Source organism: Ursus maritimus, unplaced genomic scaffold (assembly GCF_017311325.1).
Source record: "Ursus maritimus isolate PB19 unplaced genomic scaffold, ASM1731132v1 scaffold_4, whole genome shotgun sequence".
NCBI lineage: Eukaryota > Metazoa > Chordata > Mammalia > Carnivora > Ursidae > Ursus > Ursus maritimus.
Window position 1 is genome coordinate 63,844,043 of NW_024426552.1, and position 16,674 is coordinate 63,860,716.

Genomic DNA, 16,674 nt, shown 5'->3' on the forward strand with positions numbered 1-16,674 from the left:
ATCTAAAGAGTTAATGTAATCCTGATAAAAGAATATCAGCAGCAATTTTTTGAAGAAATTAATGAGCCAATTATAAATTTAGTATAGAAATATAAAGAGCAATAGCAAAGCAATGTGGCAAAAAGAACAAATTGAGAAATTGCCTTAATTGAGAGATTGAGGAAGATGGCCACAGAGTAGGAGTACCCTAGGCTATGGCTTGTCCCACAAGTACAACTAGATGACTATCAAACCATCCTAAATAACCCAGAAATTGACCTGAAGACTGACAGAACAAACCACAGCTAAAGTGAAAGAGGCCACATTAAAGAAGTATGAAGACATGGTTTAGTTGAGAAACAGTGCTGCCTGTGGTGAAGGGGAGTTATGGTCAACGAGAAGGGCAAGAGAGGGGAGTTCACAGGGGAATGCACAAGGAGAAAGTCTCCCTATAGCCATTGGCTTAGAAAGCAAGAAGGGCTGAATGAATGTCATGAGTTGTTACAACCAATGGGGCTTAAAGCCTAGAGTTTTAAAAGTCAGTGGGCTTGGCTGGGATAGAGCCTAGACGGCATTGCGCTGGTCTTGGAGAGAAGGCAGGAAAACAATCTGGAGGCATATGGCATTGAAACAACAATCTGAAGGGCATCTGGGGCACACAGTGGGGAGATTATTTGCTATTCTCAGAGCATGACCCTGAGAGATAGACACCTCTCTGGGAACAAAGGAGCTGGCTGGCCACAATTTTCCTCCTCTACCCCTCAAAATAAACACAGAGCCATCTGCAGGGAGCAGCACAGCACAGACACTAGCTGCCTAACTTCTCAGTGGAACTGTGCTTCACAGTCATATTTACTTCAGCTCTAGTGTGGTGGACCTCTCCCTGCAGAAGACTAGCACAAACCCTTGCCCACACCATGTCTCCTGACCAGAGAGTTTTGCAGGACCTCAATTCTAAAACAGGTGGTAATCTCATTTCACAAGTAGACCAAATCAAACCTAGTTAAAACTCATCACATTCAGACAAGGGACCAAACACTGCTTACAACAGGCAAGGAGAGTGCCTCTGCAGATGACTGGGCTTAAGGATAGAGCAGCCAGAACACAATAGCACAGGGCATGCAACACACACTGGAGGCACTCTCTGAAGCACCAGGCCCTGGGCATTACACAGTCTCTTCTTCATAAGGCCATTACTTTCAGAAGCAGGAGAGATAACTGGCTTTTCTAACACACAGAGGAAAACAGAGACTTCGACAAAATGAGAAGATGGAGGAATTTATTGCAAATGAAAGAGCAAGGTAGGGCCATGTCCAGAGATCTAAGTGAAACAAATATAAGTAACATTCCTGATGGAGAATTTAAAGCTGTGATTATAAGGATACTCACTGGGCTTGAGAAAAGAATGGAGAACATCAGTGAGACCTTTACCACAGAGATAAAAGAGTTAAAAAAGAATCAGAGATGAACAATGCAATAAACAAGATTAGAAACCTTGATGCAATGAACAGCAGGCTGGAAGAAGCAGAACAAATTAGTGACCTAGAAGACAAATTATGGAAAGCAATGAAGCTGAACAAAAGAGAGAAAAAAGAATTGTGCAAAACGAGAATAGATGAAGGAAATCAGTGACTCCATCAAATGTAATAACATTCGTATTATAGGAGTCCCAGAAAAAGAAAAGAGAAAAAAGAAAGCAAAAAATTTATTTGAAGAAATAATAGCTGAAAACTTCCCTAATCTGGGGAAGGAACAGACATCCAGATCCAGGAGGCACAGAGAACTCCCATCATAATCAACAAAAGCAGGCCCACACCAAAGCAAATTATAATTAAATTTGTAGAATATAGTGATAAAGAACAAATCTTAAAAGCATCAGGACAAAAGAAGTCATTAATTTATAAGGAAAAACCCATAAGGCTAACAGCAGATTTTTCAACAAAAACTTAAAAAAGACAGAAGGGAGTAGTATAATATATTCAAAGTGCTGAACGGGAAAAATCAGTAGCTAAGAATACTCTATCTAGGTTGCCTCAGTGGCTCAGTCGGTTGAGTATCTGCCTCTTGATTTTGACTCAGGTTATGATCAGGGTCATGAGATCAAGTCCTGTGTTGGGCTCCACACTCAGCATGGAGTCTGCTTGTCCCTCTCCCTTTGTTCCTCCCCCACCCCTCTCAAATAAATAAAATAAAATCTTAAAAAAAAAAAAGTACTCTATCCAGCAAACCTAGCATTCAGAAGACAAGGAGAAGTTAAAAAAAAAAATTCCCAAACAAATACTAAGGGAGTTCATGACCAATAAAACAGCCCTGCAAGAAATATTAAAGGGGACTCTGAGTGAAAAAGAGAGACCAAAAATGACAGTATAAAGGCCGGAAACATAAAAGCAGTAAAAATGAATATTTCTGTAAAAAAAAAAATTCGTCCAGGAACTCACAAAAAAGAATATAAAATATAAAACATATATATAAAATGTAGGGGAAGGGGAAAAGGAGAAAAGAATGGATTCAAACTTAAAAGACCATCAACTTAATATACACTGCTATATGCAGAAGTTTATATATAAACCTACTTGCAACCATATTTCAAAAATCACTTATAAACATGCAAAGAATAAAATGAGAAAGAAATCCAGATATATCAGAAAATCAGCAAAATATGAAAGATAGGAAGATAAGAAAGGATCAGAGAAAATCTCCGGAAACAACCACAAAATAAGTAATAAGATGGCAATAAATACATACCTATCAATAATAACTTTGGATATAAATGGACTGAACATTCCAATTAAAAGACATAGGGTATAAAAATGGATTAAATAAAAAACAAAACAAAAACAAGACCCATATATGTGCTGCCTACAAGTGACTCATTTTAGACCTAAAGACACTTGCAGATTGAATGTGGGAGGATGGAGAAACACGTATCATACAAATTTTGGATGTCAAAAGAAAGCCAGACTAACAATATGATATATCAGACAAACTGGACTTTAAAACAAAGACTGTAACAAGGGACAAAAAAGGAAGGACACTACATAATGATAAAGGGGATAATCCAACAAAAAGATACAACAGTTGTAAATATTTATGAACCCAACATGGGAGCACCTAAGTACATAAAACAATAACAAGCATAAAGGAACTAATAATAATACAATAATAGGGGATTTTTAACACCCCACTTATGTCAGTGGAGAGATCATCCAAACAGAAAATCAATAAGGAAACAATGGCTTTAAGTGATACACTGGACCAGATAGACTTAATAGATATATTCAGAATATTCCTTCCTAAAACAGCAGAATACCCATTCTTTTCAAGTGCACATGGAAGATTCTTCAGAATAAATTACATATTAGGCCACAAAACAGGTCTCAACAAATACAAGAAAACTGAATTCATACCATGCACCTTTTCTGATCACAACTCTTTGATAAAGTAGAAGACATCACAGAAAAAATCTGGAACAATCACAAATACATGGAGATTAAATGACATGCTACTAAACAATGAACAGGGCAACCAGGATATAAAAGAAGAAATAAAAAATACATGGAAATGAATGAAATGAAAACACAGTGGTCCAAAACTTTTGGGGTAAGGCAAAAGTGAAGTTTATAGCAATACAGGCCTACTTCAAGAGGCAAGTAAAATCTCAAGTAAACAACTTAAACTCACACCTAAAGGAGCTAGAAAAAGAATAACAAATGAAGCCTAACATGTCAGAAGGAAAGAAATAATAATGATTAGAACAGAAATAAATGATATAGAAACTAAAAAATAATAGAACAAATCAATGAAACCAGGAGCTGGTTCTTTGAAAAAAATTAATAAGATTGATAAACCTCTAGCCAGAATCATTACAAAGAGAAAGGACCCAAATAAAATTGCAAATGAGAGAGGAGAAATAAAAGCCAATACTACAGAAATACAAACAATTATAAGAGAATATTGTGAAAAACTATAGGCCAACAAATTAGACAACCTAGAAGAAATGGATAAATTCCTAGATACATATAAACTACCAAAACTGAAATAGGAAGAAATAGAGAACTGGAACAGACCAATAACCAGCAAAGAAATTGAATCAGTACTCAAAAAAAAAAAAAAAAAAAAAAAAAAAAAAAAAAAAAAAAAACAAAACACCCCAAAAAGCAAATATCCAGGACCAGATGGATTCATAGGGGAATTTTACCAAACAAAGAAGAGTTAATACCTATTCTTCTGAAACTATTGCAAAAAAATAGAAGTGGAAAGAAAACATCAAAATTCATTCTATGAAGCCAGCATTATCCTCATTCCAAAACCAGATAAAGATACCACAAAAAGAAACAAACAAACAAACAAACAAACAAACAAAAAACTATAGGCCAATATCTCTGATGTACATAGATGTAGAAATCCTCAACAAAATACTAACAGAATCCAACAATACATTAAAAAAATTGTTCACCACAATCAAGTGGGATTTATTCCTGAGTTGCAAGAGTGTTTCAATATTTGCAAATCGATCAACACGATATATCACATTAATAAAAGGATAAGAACCATATAATCATTTCAATAGATGCAGAAACAATGTCTGACAAAGTACATCATCCATTCATGATACAAACCCTCAACAAAGTAGGGACAAGGGAACATACCTCAACATCATAAAGGCCATATATGAAAAACCCACAGCTAGTATAATCCTCAATCAGCAAAAACTGAGAGCTCTTCCCCTAAGATCAGGAACAAGACAAGGATGTCCACTCTGACCACTTTTATTCAACATAGTGTTTGAAGTCCTAGCCACAGCAATCAGACAAGAAATAAAAGGCATCCAAATTGGCAAGAAGAGGTAAAACTTTTACTATTTGCAGATGACATGATACTACATCTAGAAAACCCAAAAGACTCCACCAGAATACTGCTAGGACTGATACACAAATTCAGTAAAGTCCCAGGATACAAATCAAAGTATAGAGATCTATTGCATTTCTATACACCAATAATGAAGCAGCAGAGAGAAATTAAGGAATCAATCCCATTTATAATTGAACCAAAAATAATAAAATACATAGGAATAAACCTAACCAAAGCAGCAAAAGACCTGTATTTTGAAAACAATAATATTGATAAAAGAAAGCTAAGATTACACAAACAAATGGAAAGATGTTCCATGATCACAGATGGGAAGAACAAATTTCATTCAAATGTCTACACTACCCAAAGCAATCTACACATTTAATGCCATCTCTATCAAAATACCACCAGCATTTTTCACAAAGCTAGAAAAAACAATCCTAAAATTTGTATGGAACCATTAAAGACCCCAAACAGCCAAAGCAACCCTGAGAATGAAAAACAAAGGTGGAGGCATCACATTTCCAGACTTCAAGTTACATTACAAAGCTTTAGTAATCAAAACTACATGGTACTGGCACAGAAATAGATACGTAGATCAGTGGAACAGAATAGAAAATCCATAAATAAACCCATAATTATATGGTCAAGTAATCTTTCAAAAAGGAGGAAAGAATATAAAATGGGAGAAAGTCTCTTCAACAAATGGCATTGGGAAAACTGGATAGCTACATGGAAAAGAATGAAACTGGACCACTTTCTTATACCATTCAGAAAAATAAATTCGAAATGGATTAAAGACCTAAATGTGAGACCCAAAACCATAAAAATCCTAGAAGAGAACCCAAGCAATAACTTCTTTGACATTGACCATAGCAACTTCTTTCTAGATATTTGTCCTGAGACAAGGGAAACTAAAGCAAATATAAACTCCTAGGACTACATCAAAATAAAAAGATTCTGCACAGTGAAGGAAACAATCAACAAAACTAAAAAGAAACTTATGGAATAGAAGATATTTGCAAATGATGTATCTGATAAAGGGCTAGTATCCAAATATATAAAGAACTTATACAACTCAACACCCAAAAAATGAATAATCTAGTGAAAACTGGGCAGAAGACATGAATAGTCATTTTTTGAAAAAAGACATACAGATGGCCAACAGACTTATGAAAACATGTTCAACATCACTCATCATCAGGGAAATGCAAATCAGAACTACAATGAGATATTACCTTACACCTGTCAGAATGGCTAAAATCAACAACACAAGAAACAACGGGTCTTGGTGAGGATGTGGAGGAAGGGGAACCCTGTTGCACTGTTGATGGGAATGCAAACTGGTGTAGCCACTGTGAAAAACAGTATGGAGGTTTCTCAAAAAGTTAAAAATAGAACTACCTCACAGTGTAGCAATTACAGTTCGAGGTAGTTATCCAAATAGAAAAATACTAATCCAAAGTGAATTAATTGATGTTTATAGCAGCAATTAATTGATGTTTATTATCAACAATAGCCAAATGATGGAAACAGCCCAAGTGTCCATCAACTGATGAATGTATAAAAAAGATGTGGTATATATGTATGTATGTATACACACACACACACACACACACACACACACACACACACACACACACACTATGGAATATTTGTCAGCCATAAGAAAAGAATGAAATCTTGCCATGTGCAATGACATGGGTAGAGCCAGAGAGTATTATGCTAAGTGAAATAAATCAGAGAAAAGCAAATACCATATGATTTCGCTTATATGTGCAATGTAAGAAACAAAACAAGCAAAGGGAAAAGACAGAGAGGGGCAAACCAACAAATAGACTCTTAAGGGCACCTGGGTGGCTCAGTCAGTTAAGCATCTGCCTTCAGCTCAGGTCATGATCCCAGAGTCCCAGGATCAAGCCCCGCATCAGGCTCCCCACTCAGCAGGGAGTCTGCTTCTCCCTCTGACCCTCCCCCCCTCATGCTCTCTCTCACTCTGTCAAATAAATAAAATCTTAAAAAAAAATAAAGAAATAGACTCTTAACTATAGAGAACAAACTGATGGTAACCAGAAAGGGGGGGGGATGGTTTAAATAGGTGATGGAGATTAAGGAGTGCACTTGTGATCAGCACCTGGTGATGTATGGAAGTGTTGAATCACTATATTGTACACCTGAAACTAATATTACACTGTATGTTAACTAATTGGAATTTTAAAAAATTATATTACTAGATACTCAGAGTTATTATAAAATTATAATGACTAAGATTGTGTGTTGATGGCAGAAATATAGACTGCCAGACAAAACTGAATAAAAGAAAGAGTACAGAAACATCTGTCATATATAGAGAGAATTGATTCTTTATGAATATGACTCTCCAAATCAGTGAGGAAAGAATCTTTTAAATAAATTATTCTGGTTAATAGGATATTCATATGGAATCTATTTTTACAACACATCATACTAAAACTTTATTTCAGGTATACGATAGATTTAAATGCTACAAGAAAACAATAAAGCTTCAGGAGGATTATAGAGGAAAAAAATTTTCTTGATATTTGGGAAGATTTCATAAAATATAATTAGCACTAACCAGAAAGGGGAAAGAATTATAAAAAGATTACATTAAAATTAAGAACTTTTCTTCCTCAAAAGACACCATTAAGACACGGAAAATACAAGTCACAAGGAAAAGATTTTTATATCATATATAAACAGTGAAGTGCTTATATCAGATATATAAATAATTATGACAAATATATGAAAAAGAGACAGTCAACTCAATAGACAAAAAAATGGCCAACAGACCTAACAAAAGAAGTAACCAAATAGTCATAAGCATGTGAAAAGGTGTTCATCACTCATCAGAATAATGTAAATTCAAACCACAATGAGATAACATTTTACATACCCATCGGAATGGATAAAATTTTTAAAAGACTGCTCATACCTTTTTCTGATGTTGTGAACAGCTAGAACTCTTTTGTGGAATAGTTAGCCTCTTTGGAAAATTATTTGGCAGCATCTACTAACTCTAAACCACTAATTCCACTCCTATATAGCTAATAAAGTACGTAAGTGCTCCAAAATAGAGATATGAAGGATTTTCAGAGGCACATAATTTGTAATAGTGCCAAAATAGAAACAACTTAAATGTTTAACAACACTAGAATGGGTAAATATGCTGTGGTGTATTCATACAGTGCAATTCTATACAGCAGTAATTTTTTAATCTATTTCTTCACACAATACACAAATCAATTTGACATTATGACATGTATTACAGTAATACATATTATTGACCAAAAGAAACTAGACTCAAAATAATTGGTTCCACTTACAGACATTTCAAAAACTAGTAAAACTGATATAGAGTGTTAAAAGACAGTAGTGGCTACTATTGGAGAAGATGTAGGAATAGTGACTGGAAAAGAGAATGAAAGTGTTTCGGTTGATGCTCTTCTATTTTTTAATCTGAGTGATTATACAGATGTATTCTTTTTGATATTTCATTGTAGTATAATTTCATGATTTGTGCTGTTAAGTAAAAAAATTACTTCAAAATATCAGGAAGTTACATTACTGAAAATGTCAGAGTAGGACAGGTTTCTCCACTAAATGATTATTAAGCTGGCAAAAACAATTTTTTTTCAGAAGTCTAGAATCTAACAGAAAATTTATAACAACAAGGAGAATGCTTAATGAAAAAAGGAGTTGCTATAAAATAAATAAGTCATGGGGATGTAATATATAGCATAGTGAGAATAATTTATAACACTGTATTGTATATTTGAAAGTTGCTAAAAGAGTAGATCTTCAAAGTTCTCATCACAAGAAAAAAATATTTGTAACCATGTACGGTGATGGATGTCAACTAGACTTCTGGTGATTATTTTACAAAATGTACAAATACCTAATTATGTGGTACACCTGAAACTAATATAATGTTAAATGTCAACTATATCTCATTTTTTTTAAATGCTGCTGAATTTTGGTAAGAGAACATATGGTATTTTACCTTACCCACTCCCCACCTCAGTGGTGGCAATGAAGTTAGCAGCCTGTATTCCTCTTACATAGTTTCCTGGTGCCAGAAAGAGTAATAAATACAGACCTTATTCTCCAAGAATTGTAGTTGTACTTGCCCTTCATTTTTACCTGTTTGGTGCCTCCCTGAAGGATTAGCTCAAGGACTTACCTTTGTTTTCTCTGCCTCAGAGCTTTCCCAGGGCTAAAGTGGCATCCTGGAAGGCATTTGTCTGAGTAATTAAAGGCAGATGTACAAGTTGCAGCTCAAGTGGGGCAGGCGATAAGGGCAGGGACAAACAATAGAAAGTTTGTACTCTTGTAAAGAATAGGCTGTATAAGAAAATACATGAGGGAACAAAGGTTTTGTAAAGCTCCCACTTATACTGCAAAATCTAGATGTCCACATGCATGCCTACAGCTGGACACATGCTAAGAGAATTCCTGAGAAGATTCTAAGATTTCTCCTCTAGAAGGAACTTTAGGCACCATCCGAACAGGAAGTGAAGGCTAATGCAGATTTGAAAAATAACCTGGTTTGCATTGCAGCAGTTTCCTAACACAGAATCAACTTGCTAAGACAAGGAGATGGTTTATTATTGTTGCTATTGTTATGTATAAGTAAAATATATACAGAAAATTAAATAAGAAACAAGAAAGGAAGCAAAATGGTACTTTTTTAATCAATTAAGCATAAAAGAAGGCAGTCTTGGAACTGAACAATAAAAAAGATTTGACATATGGAAAATATATAGCAAGATGGCAGAAGTCCTTCCTTTTCAATACTTACATTAAATTAAATGAATTACACTCTCCAATTATAAGGCAGAGATTGGCAGAATGGGTAAAAATACATGATCTAACTGTATGCTTTCTACGGGAGACACACTTTAATTACAAAGACAAAAATATGTTGAAAATGAAAAGATGGAAAAAAAGATGTTCCACGAAAACAATAAATTAAAGAAAGGCAGAAAATGTCTATAATAATTTAATTATTTTTTTGTGGATATACTAATTTTAGACAAAACAGATTTTAAGTCTAAAATCATTACAAGAGATGAGGAAGAGATTATATATTGATAAAAGGATCAAATGTGTATTACATGGGTATATTATAAACATATACATACAATAACAGAACTCCAAGATATATGAAGCAAAAATGGACAGAATTAAAGTAGGAAATAGTTTTACAATAATAGTCTCAGTAATTGATGGAAAAACTAGATAGAATATCACTAAGGAAACAGAGGACTTGAACAGCATTATAAATTAACCTAAGAGACAATATATAGAGCACTCAACACAACAATAACAGAAACACAGAACACACATATTTTTTAAAGGTGCATATAACATTCTCCAGGACAGAGCAGTTGTTAGGCCACAAAACATGTCTGAGTAAAGGTAGGAAGACTGAAACAATAGTTTCTTCTCCAACCAAAATATAATGAAACTCATAGGTAACAACTGAAAGAAAATGGGAACAATCACGAATATGTGGAAATTAAGCAACGTGGTCTTAAACAAAAGACCAAAGTAGAGATCCCAAGGGAAACTGGAAAACATTTTGAGATGAATTAAAAGAAAAAGTAGTGCCATTTAGCAAAACCAGTACCCAGGGGGAAATTTATAGCTATACTGCTTGCATTAAAGGAAGGAAAACGTTCTCCAATCAATAACCTATCTTTACATCCAAAGAGCTGGGGGGAAAAAAACAACTAAAGCTAGCAGATGTAAGGAATAACAAAAATTCAAGCATAGATAAACAAAACAGAGGTCAGAAAGGCAATAAAGGAACTCAACAAAACCAAAAGTTGGCTCTTTGAAAATATGGACAGAATTGACTATGGTGACTCAGAATAAAATAACACTCAAATTATTAAAATCAGAATTTAAAGTATGATACTATCAACCTTACTTAAGTAAAAAAGGGTTATAAAAGAATATTAAACTAATTGTATGCCAACAAAGTAAATAACCTAGATAAAATGGATAAATTCTGAGAAACAAATTACCAAAACTGACTCAAGAGGAAATAGATAATCTGAACAACTTAATAATAAGAGACTGAATCAGTAATCAAACCTCCCATCAAAGAAAAGCCCAGGGTCAGATGGCTTTATGATGAATTTTACCAATCATTTAAGGAGGTAACACCAAATGCTTCTCAAACATTTCCAAACAATAGAGGGGAACACGTTTTTACTCATTCTCTGGGGCCAGCATTACCCTAACACCAAAGCCAAACAAAGACATCACAAGAAAACTATGCAAAACTATTCCTTATGAATATAGATGCAAGTGTACTCAATGAAATACTAGCAAATGGAATCCAGTAGTGTATTATTATGAGAACTACAAAACATGATCAAGTGAGATTTATCCTAGGAACACAAGAGTGTTTCAGCATACATAAATCAACATAATACCCACATCAATAGAATGAAAGGAGGAAAAACATGGTCATCTCTTGCAGAAAAAGCATTGGACAGATCCCCCTTTCATGATTTAAAACCAAAACAACAGCAACATTCAGATAACTGAGGAACTTCCTTAACCTGAAATGGAACTTCCTTAACCTGGTAAAGGGCATTTTTGCAAAATCCACAGATAGTATCATATTTAATGGTGAAAAACTGAAAGCTTTTCCTCTGAGATGAGGAACAAGACAATAATCCCAGCTTTGTTACTTTTATTTCGTATTGTACTGGAAATTCTATCCAGAAGAGTGAGGCAAGAACAATAAAAAGCATCTACTGTGAAAAGAAAGAATGTTAGCTCTATTTGCAAATGTCATAATCTTATATATGTATTAGTGTGTTTTTATATACTAACAATGAACAATTCACAAAGGAAATTAAGAAAACAATTCCATTTGTAACAGCATCAAAAAGTAAAATAAAATACTTAGAAAAAAATTTACCCAAGCCGATGAAAGAGTTTATACACTAGAAAATATAAAACATTGCTGAAAGAAATTTAAAAACACAAAAATAAATGGAATTCTATCCCATGTTTATGAATGTAACACTTAATATTGTTAAGATGGCAATATCCCAAGTGATGTAGAGATTCACTACAATCCTTATTGAAACCCCAATGGCTTTTTTGCAGAAATGAAAAAGGTTATCTTAAAATTGATGAAATTGCAAGTGACCTGAAATAGTCAAAATGATCTTGAAAAAAAAAAAACAAAGTTGAAAGACTCACACTTCCCAATTGTAAAATTTCCTCCATAGCTACAGTGATCAAGACTGTGTGGTAATGTCATAAGATTAGAGATATAATTTAATGAAACAGAATTGGGATTCCAGAAATAAAATCATATATCTATGACTGATTTTTTATAAGGCTGCCAAGATCATTTAATGGGAGAAAGGCTAATCTCATCAACAAATGTTGCTAGGAGAACTGGATATCCACATACAAAAGAATAAAGCTAGACCCTCTCCAAAATCTGTAAAGAACTTGTCACACTCAACACCCAAAAAAACCAAATGATCCAGTTAAGAAAGAGACAGAAGACATGAATAGACATTTTTCCAAAGAAGACATCCAGATGGCTAACAGACAAATGAAAATATGCTCAGCACCACTCCTCATCAGGGAAATACAAATCAAAACCACAATGAGGTATCACCTCACACCATTCAGATGGCTAAAATTAACACAGGAAACATTAGATGTTGGTGAGGATGCAGCAATAGGGGATTGCTCTTACACTGTTGGTGGGAATGAAAACCAGTGCAGCCACTGTGGAAAACAGTATGGAGGTTCCTCAAAAAGTTAAAAATAGAACTATCCTAAGATACAGCAATTGCCCTATTTACCCAAAGGATACAAAAATACTGATTCATAGGGATACATGCACCCCAATGTTTATACCAGCATTATCAACAATAGCCAAATTATGCAAAGAGCCCAAATGTCCATTGACTAATGACTGGATATAATGGAATATTACTCAGCCATAAAAAGAATGAAATCTTGCCATTTGCATCGATGTGGATAGAGCAAGAGTGTATTATGCTAAGTGAAATAAATCAGAAAAAGACAAATACCATATGATTTCACTCATATGTGGAATTTAAGAAACAAAACAGATGAACATAGGGGAAGGGGAGAAAATGAGAGGGAGGCAAACCATCAGAGACTCCTAACTATAGCGAACAAACTGAGTTGATGGAGGAAAGGTGGGGGGATGGGCTTGATGGGTGACAGGTGTAAAGGAGGGCATTGGGTTTTATATGTAAGTGATGAATCACTAAAATCTACTTCTAAAACTAATTACACTCTATGTTAACTAGAATTTAAGTAAAAACTTGAAACAAAAAAGTTAGACTCCTACTTCATACCATATGTAAAAATGAACTGAAATATGATGAAAGACTTGAATTAACAGCTAAAGCTGTAAAATTCAAAGAGAAAACAAAGGAGTAATCTTTCGTGACCTTGATTATGGCAAAGGTTTCTTAGATATTACACCAAAAGCATAAATAACAAAAGAAAAAAATAGATAAAATGGTCTTCATCATCAGGTGAAAAGACGACACTGAGTTGGAGAAAATTTTCAAATCATACCCAATAGGGTTTAGTATTCAGAATATATAAATAATTCTTAGAGCTCAGCAATAAAAAGACAAACATTTTTTTAAGTGAGCAAAGGACTTGTGTAGACTTTTTCAAAAAAGTCTACAAAATGGGTAACAAGCACATGAAAATATGCTTAACATCATTAGTCATTGGGGAAGTGAAAATCAAAGCCACAAGTATGTGTACTACTTCATACCCGCTAAATTTTTTTTAAAGAGGAAAATAACAAGTGTTGACAAAGATGTAGATTAATTAGAACTACATACATTACTAGTGGGAATAAATGGCTAAAATTTTTTTAAAGAGGAAAATAAGTGTTGACAAGGATATAGATTAATTAGAACTACATACATTGCTAGTGGGAATGTAAAATGGTTCAGCTGATACAGAAAATGGTTTGGCAGTTTCTCAGAAAGCTAAATGATTATCATATAACCAAGCACTTCCACTTTTAGGTATATACAAAACTTGTACATGAATGTTCACAGAAGCATTATTCACAACAGCCAAAAGGTAGAAACAAATGTTTTTGTTTTTATTGAGATGATCATATGGCTTTTCTTCTTTAATCTGTCAATATGATGAATAACAATATGGTGACTGATTTTTTTTTTAAATGTTTAACTACTCTTGCCTTCCCAGGATGAACTGCAACTTAGTCATGATGTATTATTCTATGTTTTTGATTTGATTTGCTAATATTTTGTTGATAATTTTTATACCTGTGCTTGAAGAATAAGGTTTTGTAATTTCCTTTTTGGTTTGGGTGTCAGGATAAAGCTGACCCCATAAAATGTTGGAATTATTCTATCCTTTTTATTTCTAGATGAGTTATTATAGAATTGCCATTATGTTATGAACAAATACTGATACAACTCTAGATAGGTTTAAGGATTTGCTTTTTATATTTTGAAGCTTAACTTTAATTTCACTGTAATATTCACTTCAAAGTTACTTTAATATAATCAAAATTAAGTCAGGTATTTTTTATTGAGAGTAAATAATTTTATATAAAAATATACTGCTCATTCAAGCCAGTTTTCATTGTTGTCTATTACACATAAAATCTTCCTACAGTAAAATCTATTGTTCTTTTTTAAAATCTAGATTTTAGTGCATTGTTTAAAAAGTAAACCACTGCTATGAGGTTGGAAATGGTTTAGCGTATATTAGTTCTCATTGGAATGGGGTTTTGAATCAAATTTTAGCAATAACTCAAGTTTTTATACATTTAGGATGATTATGGTTTTTTTTAATTTACTGTAATTAATGCTAATGTATTTTTTATCTAGTCATGCAGACGGATCAATAAAATTTTGGGATGCTTCTGCAAGTAAGTTTTAAGTCTCTTGTTCTATAACAGAAAACACTTGGTTAATATTTACTCAGAGCCATTCACCACTTTTTAGTTTGGACAATTAATTTTTCAGATACATTTTAGCATGCATAAATGGCTATGTTATAAAAATCCATTTCCTATGTTAGATCAGTTTAAAGTACTATCTCTACCATACTTTTCCTTTGTAATATAAACAGGACTGAATTCACTATCAGTAATCCATTATATTTACAAAAGATAAGGTATGTTGAAAAAAGTACAAAACTTCGTCAGATTAACTCTGCTGAAGGAATTTCCTTTACCTCCAGCTCTTGTCCTGGAAAAGTTCTTTTATTTCACTAGTCCACTTTTCTACTTGTCTACCAAGTCTTGTGTGAATCAAAAGAAATGATTTGATAAATGTAAAATGTCTTTTAAGATGTTTGAAAATTATATTTTAAGGAATAAGGTAGTGCTCTCAGTGTTGAAGGACATGCAAAGATATTTGACTTGATTATATCCATATATACCCTTCATAAAACTTACACTTACTAAATCAGATAAAGAAATGTACATATATGAATAGAAGGCAAACAGTATGATAAGAAATATAAATGTAACACAACTCAAATTCTGTTTGTTACCAGAAATTTGAGATTTGTTTGAACCAGGTAGATCCAGAAAGGGTATTTTGATGGGGTAATATTTAATGTGAGTTTTGGAAGATAGTTAAGATTTAGTAGTCAGGAATAGGAGGAGAAGAATAAGTTAGCGATGATTCAGTTTCTGAGTATGGGTAACCAGCAAGATAAAGGTAACACTTTTGGAAATGAGGAATACAAGAGAGTGCTGGAGGTTTGAATTTTGTAATCATACCACAAAATCCAAGTGTTTAGCAGGTAGGAAAAACAGTCAAGAATGGACAGTAATATAGAAGCAGTGTAAAAGTGATAAAGTAGTAAAGGTAAACAGCTTCTGAGGAAGACCATGATAAACACAAAAGCAAAGGGAAGAAGGTTGAATATTGGTGATACTCTTAGCCTGCAAGCTAAACTCTTTCAGCAGTGGACCAAACCATCAGCAAGAGCAAATAAGTAAGTATGTAAAACCATGAATTTTGAGGCGCCTTTTTGAACTCCCACAATAGAGAGCAATGGCTCAGGGAGAAATTCCAAAGGACAAAAGATTTTCTTTGGATGAACTTTTTGTAAATCAGACTTTGTTCCAAGAACACAACTTTATAGTGACATTTTTGTTCCTTTCCCACCACCTCAAAGTTACTCCTTAGCTTCTAAAATGTGAGAGGACACCTAAACATCCTAATGATTAGAGTACATGGCACCCTTAAGCATGCATAATATTTTAAGAAGTTGATTTTTAAATATTTTATCACATTAGAACATACATTGCAAAGGTTTGCAGCATATTTAATATTTTTACTGTAATCAATTATAAGGATGCATTTCCAACTTAGTGGATATCTTTGAAGAAATATCACTTAGTCTGCCAATTTTGAGGAACAGAAGTTAGGTTATACTGGATTTGAATAGTTGAGTTTGTTATTATTTGTATCTGTTTTCTTTGCTGAGTAATAAATTACCACGATTGAGCAGCTTAAAACAGTACTTACATATTATCTCACAGTTTCTGTGTGTCAGTAATCTGAGTACAGTTTAGCTGGGTTCTTTGGTTAGGGTTTCCTGAGACTGCAGTCTCAAGGTGTTGGCTAGGGCTTCAGTTTCATCTGAGATTTAGTGTCCTCATTCAATCTCAGGTAGTTGGCAGAATTCATTTTCTTGGAGGTTTATAACTCATGGCAACTTGTTTCTTCAAGGCTGGCAAGGAAGTGTCACTGTAACCTCAGGGAGGGCACCAGTCCTTCTTTTAATTATGATTAT

The 16,674-nt window shown here is 33.7% G+C and overlaps 1 protein-coding gene across 2 annotated transcripts in view; it reads left to right on the forward strand.

Annotated features, from left to right (window-relative positions):
* STXBP5L (syntaxin binding protein 5L) overlaps positions 1 to 16,674 on the forward strand; it is a 419,474-nt gene that overhangs the window by 286,632 nt on the left and 116,168 nt on the right. For both annotated transcript variants that reach the window (XM_008708188.2, XM_040621308.1), the window contains exon 14: positions 14,751 to 14,791. In XM_008708188.2, the coding sequence (XP_008706410.2) occupies positions 14,751 to 14,791 (41 nt within the window). The remainder of the gene's footprint in view (positions 1 to 14,750; positions 14,792 to 16,674) is intronic.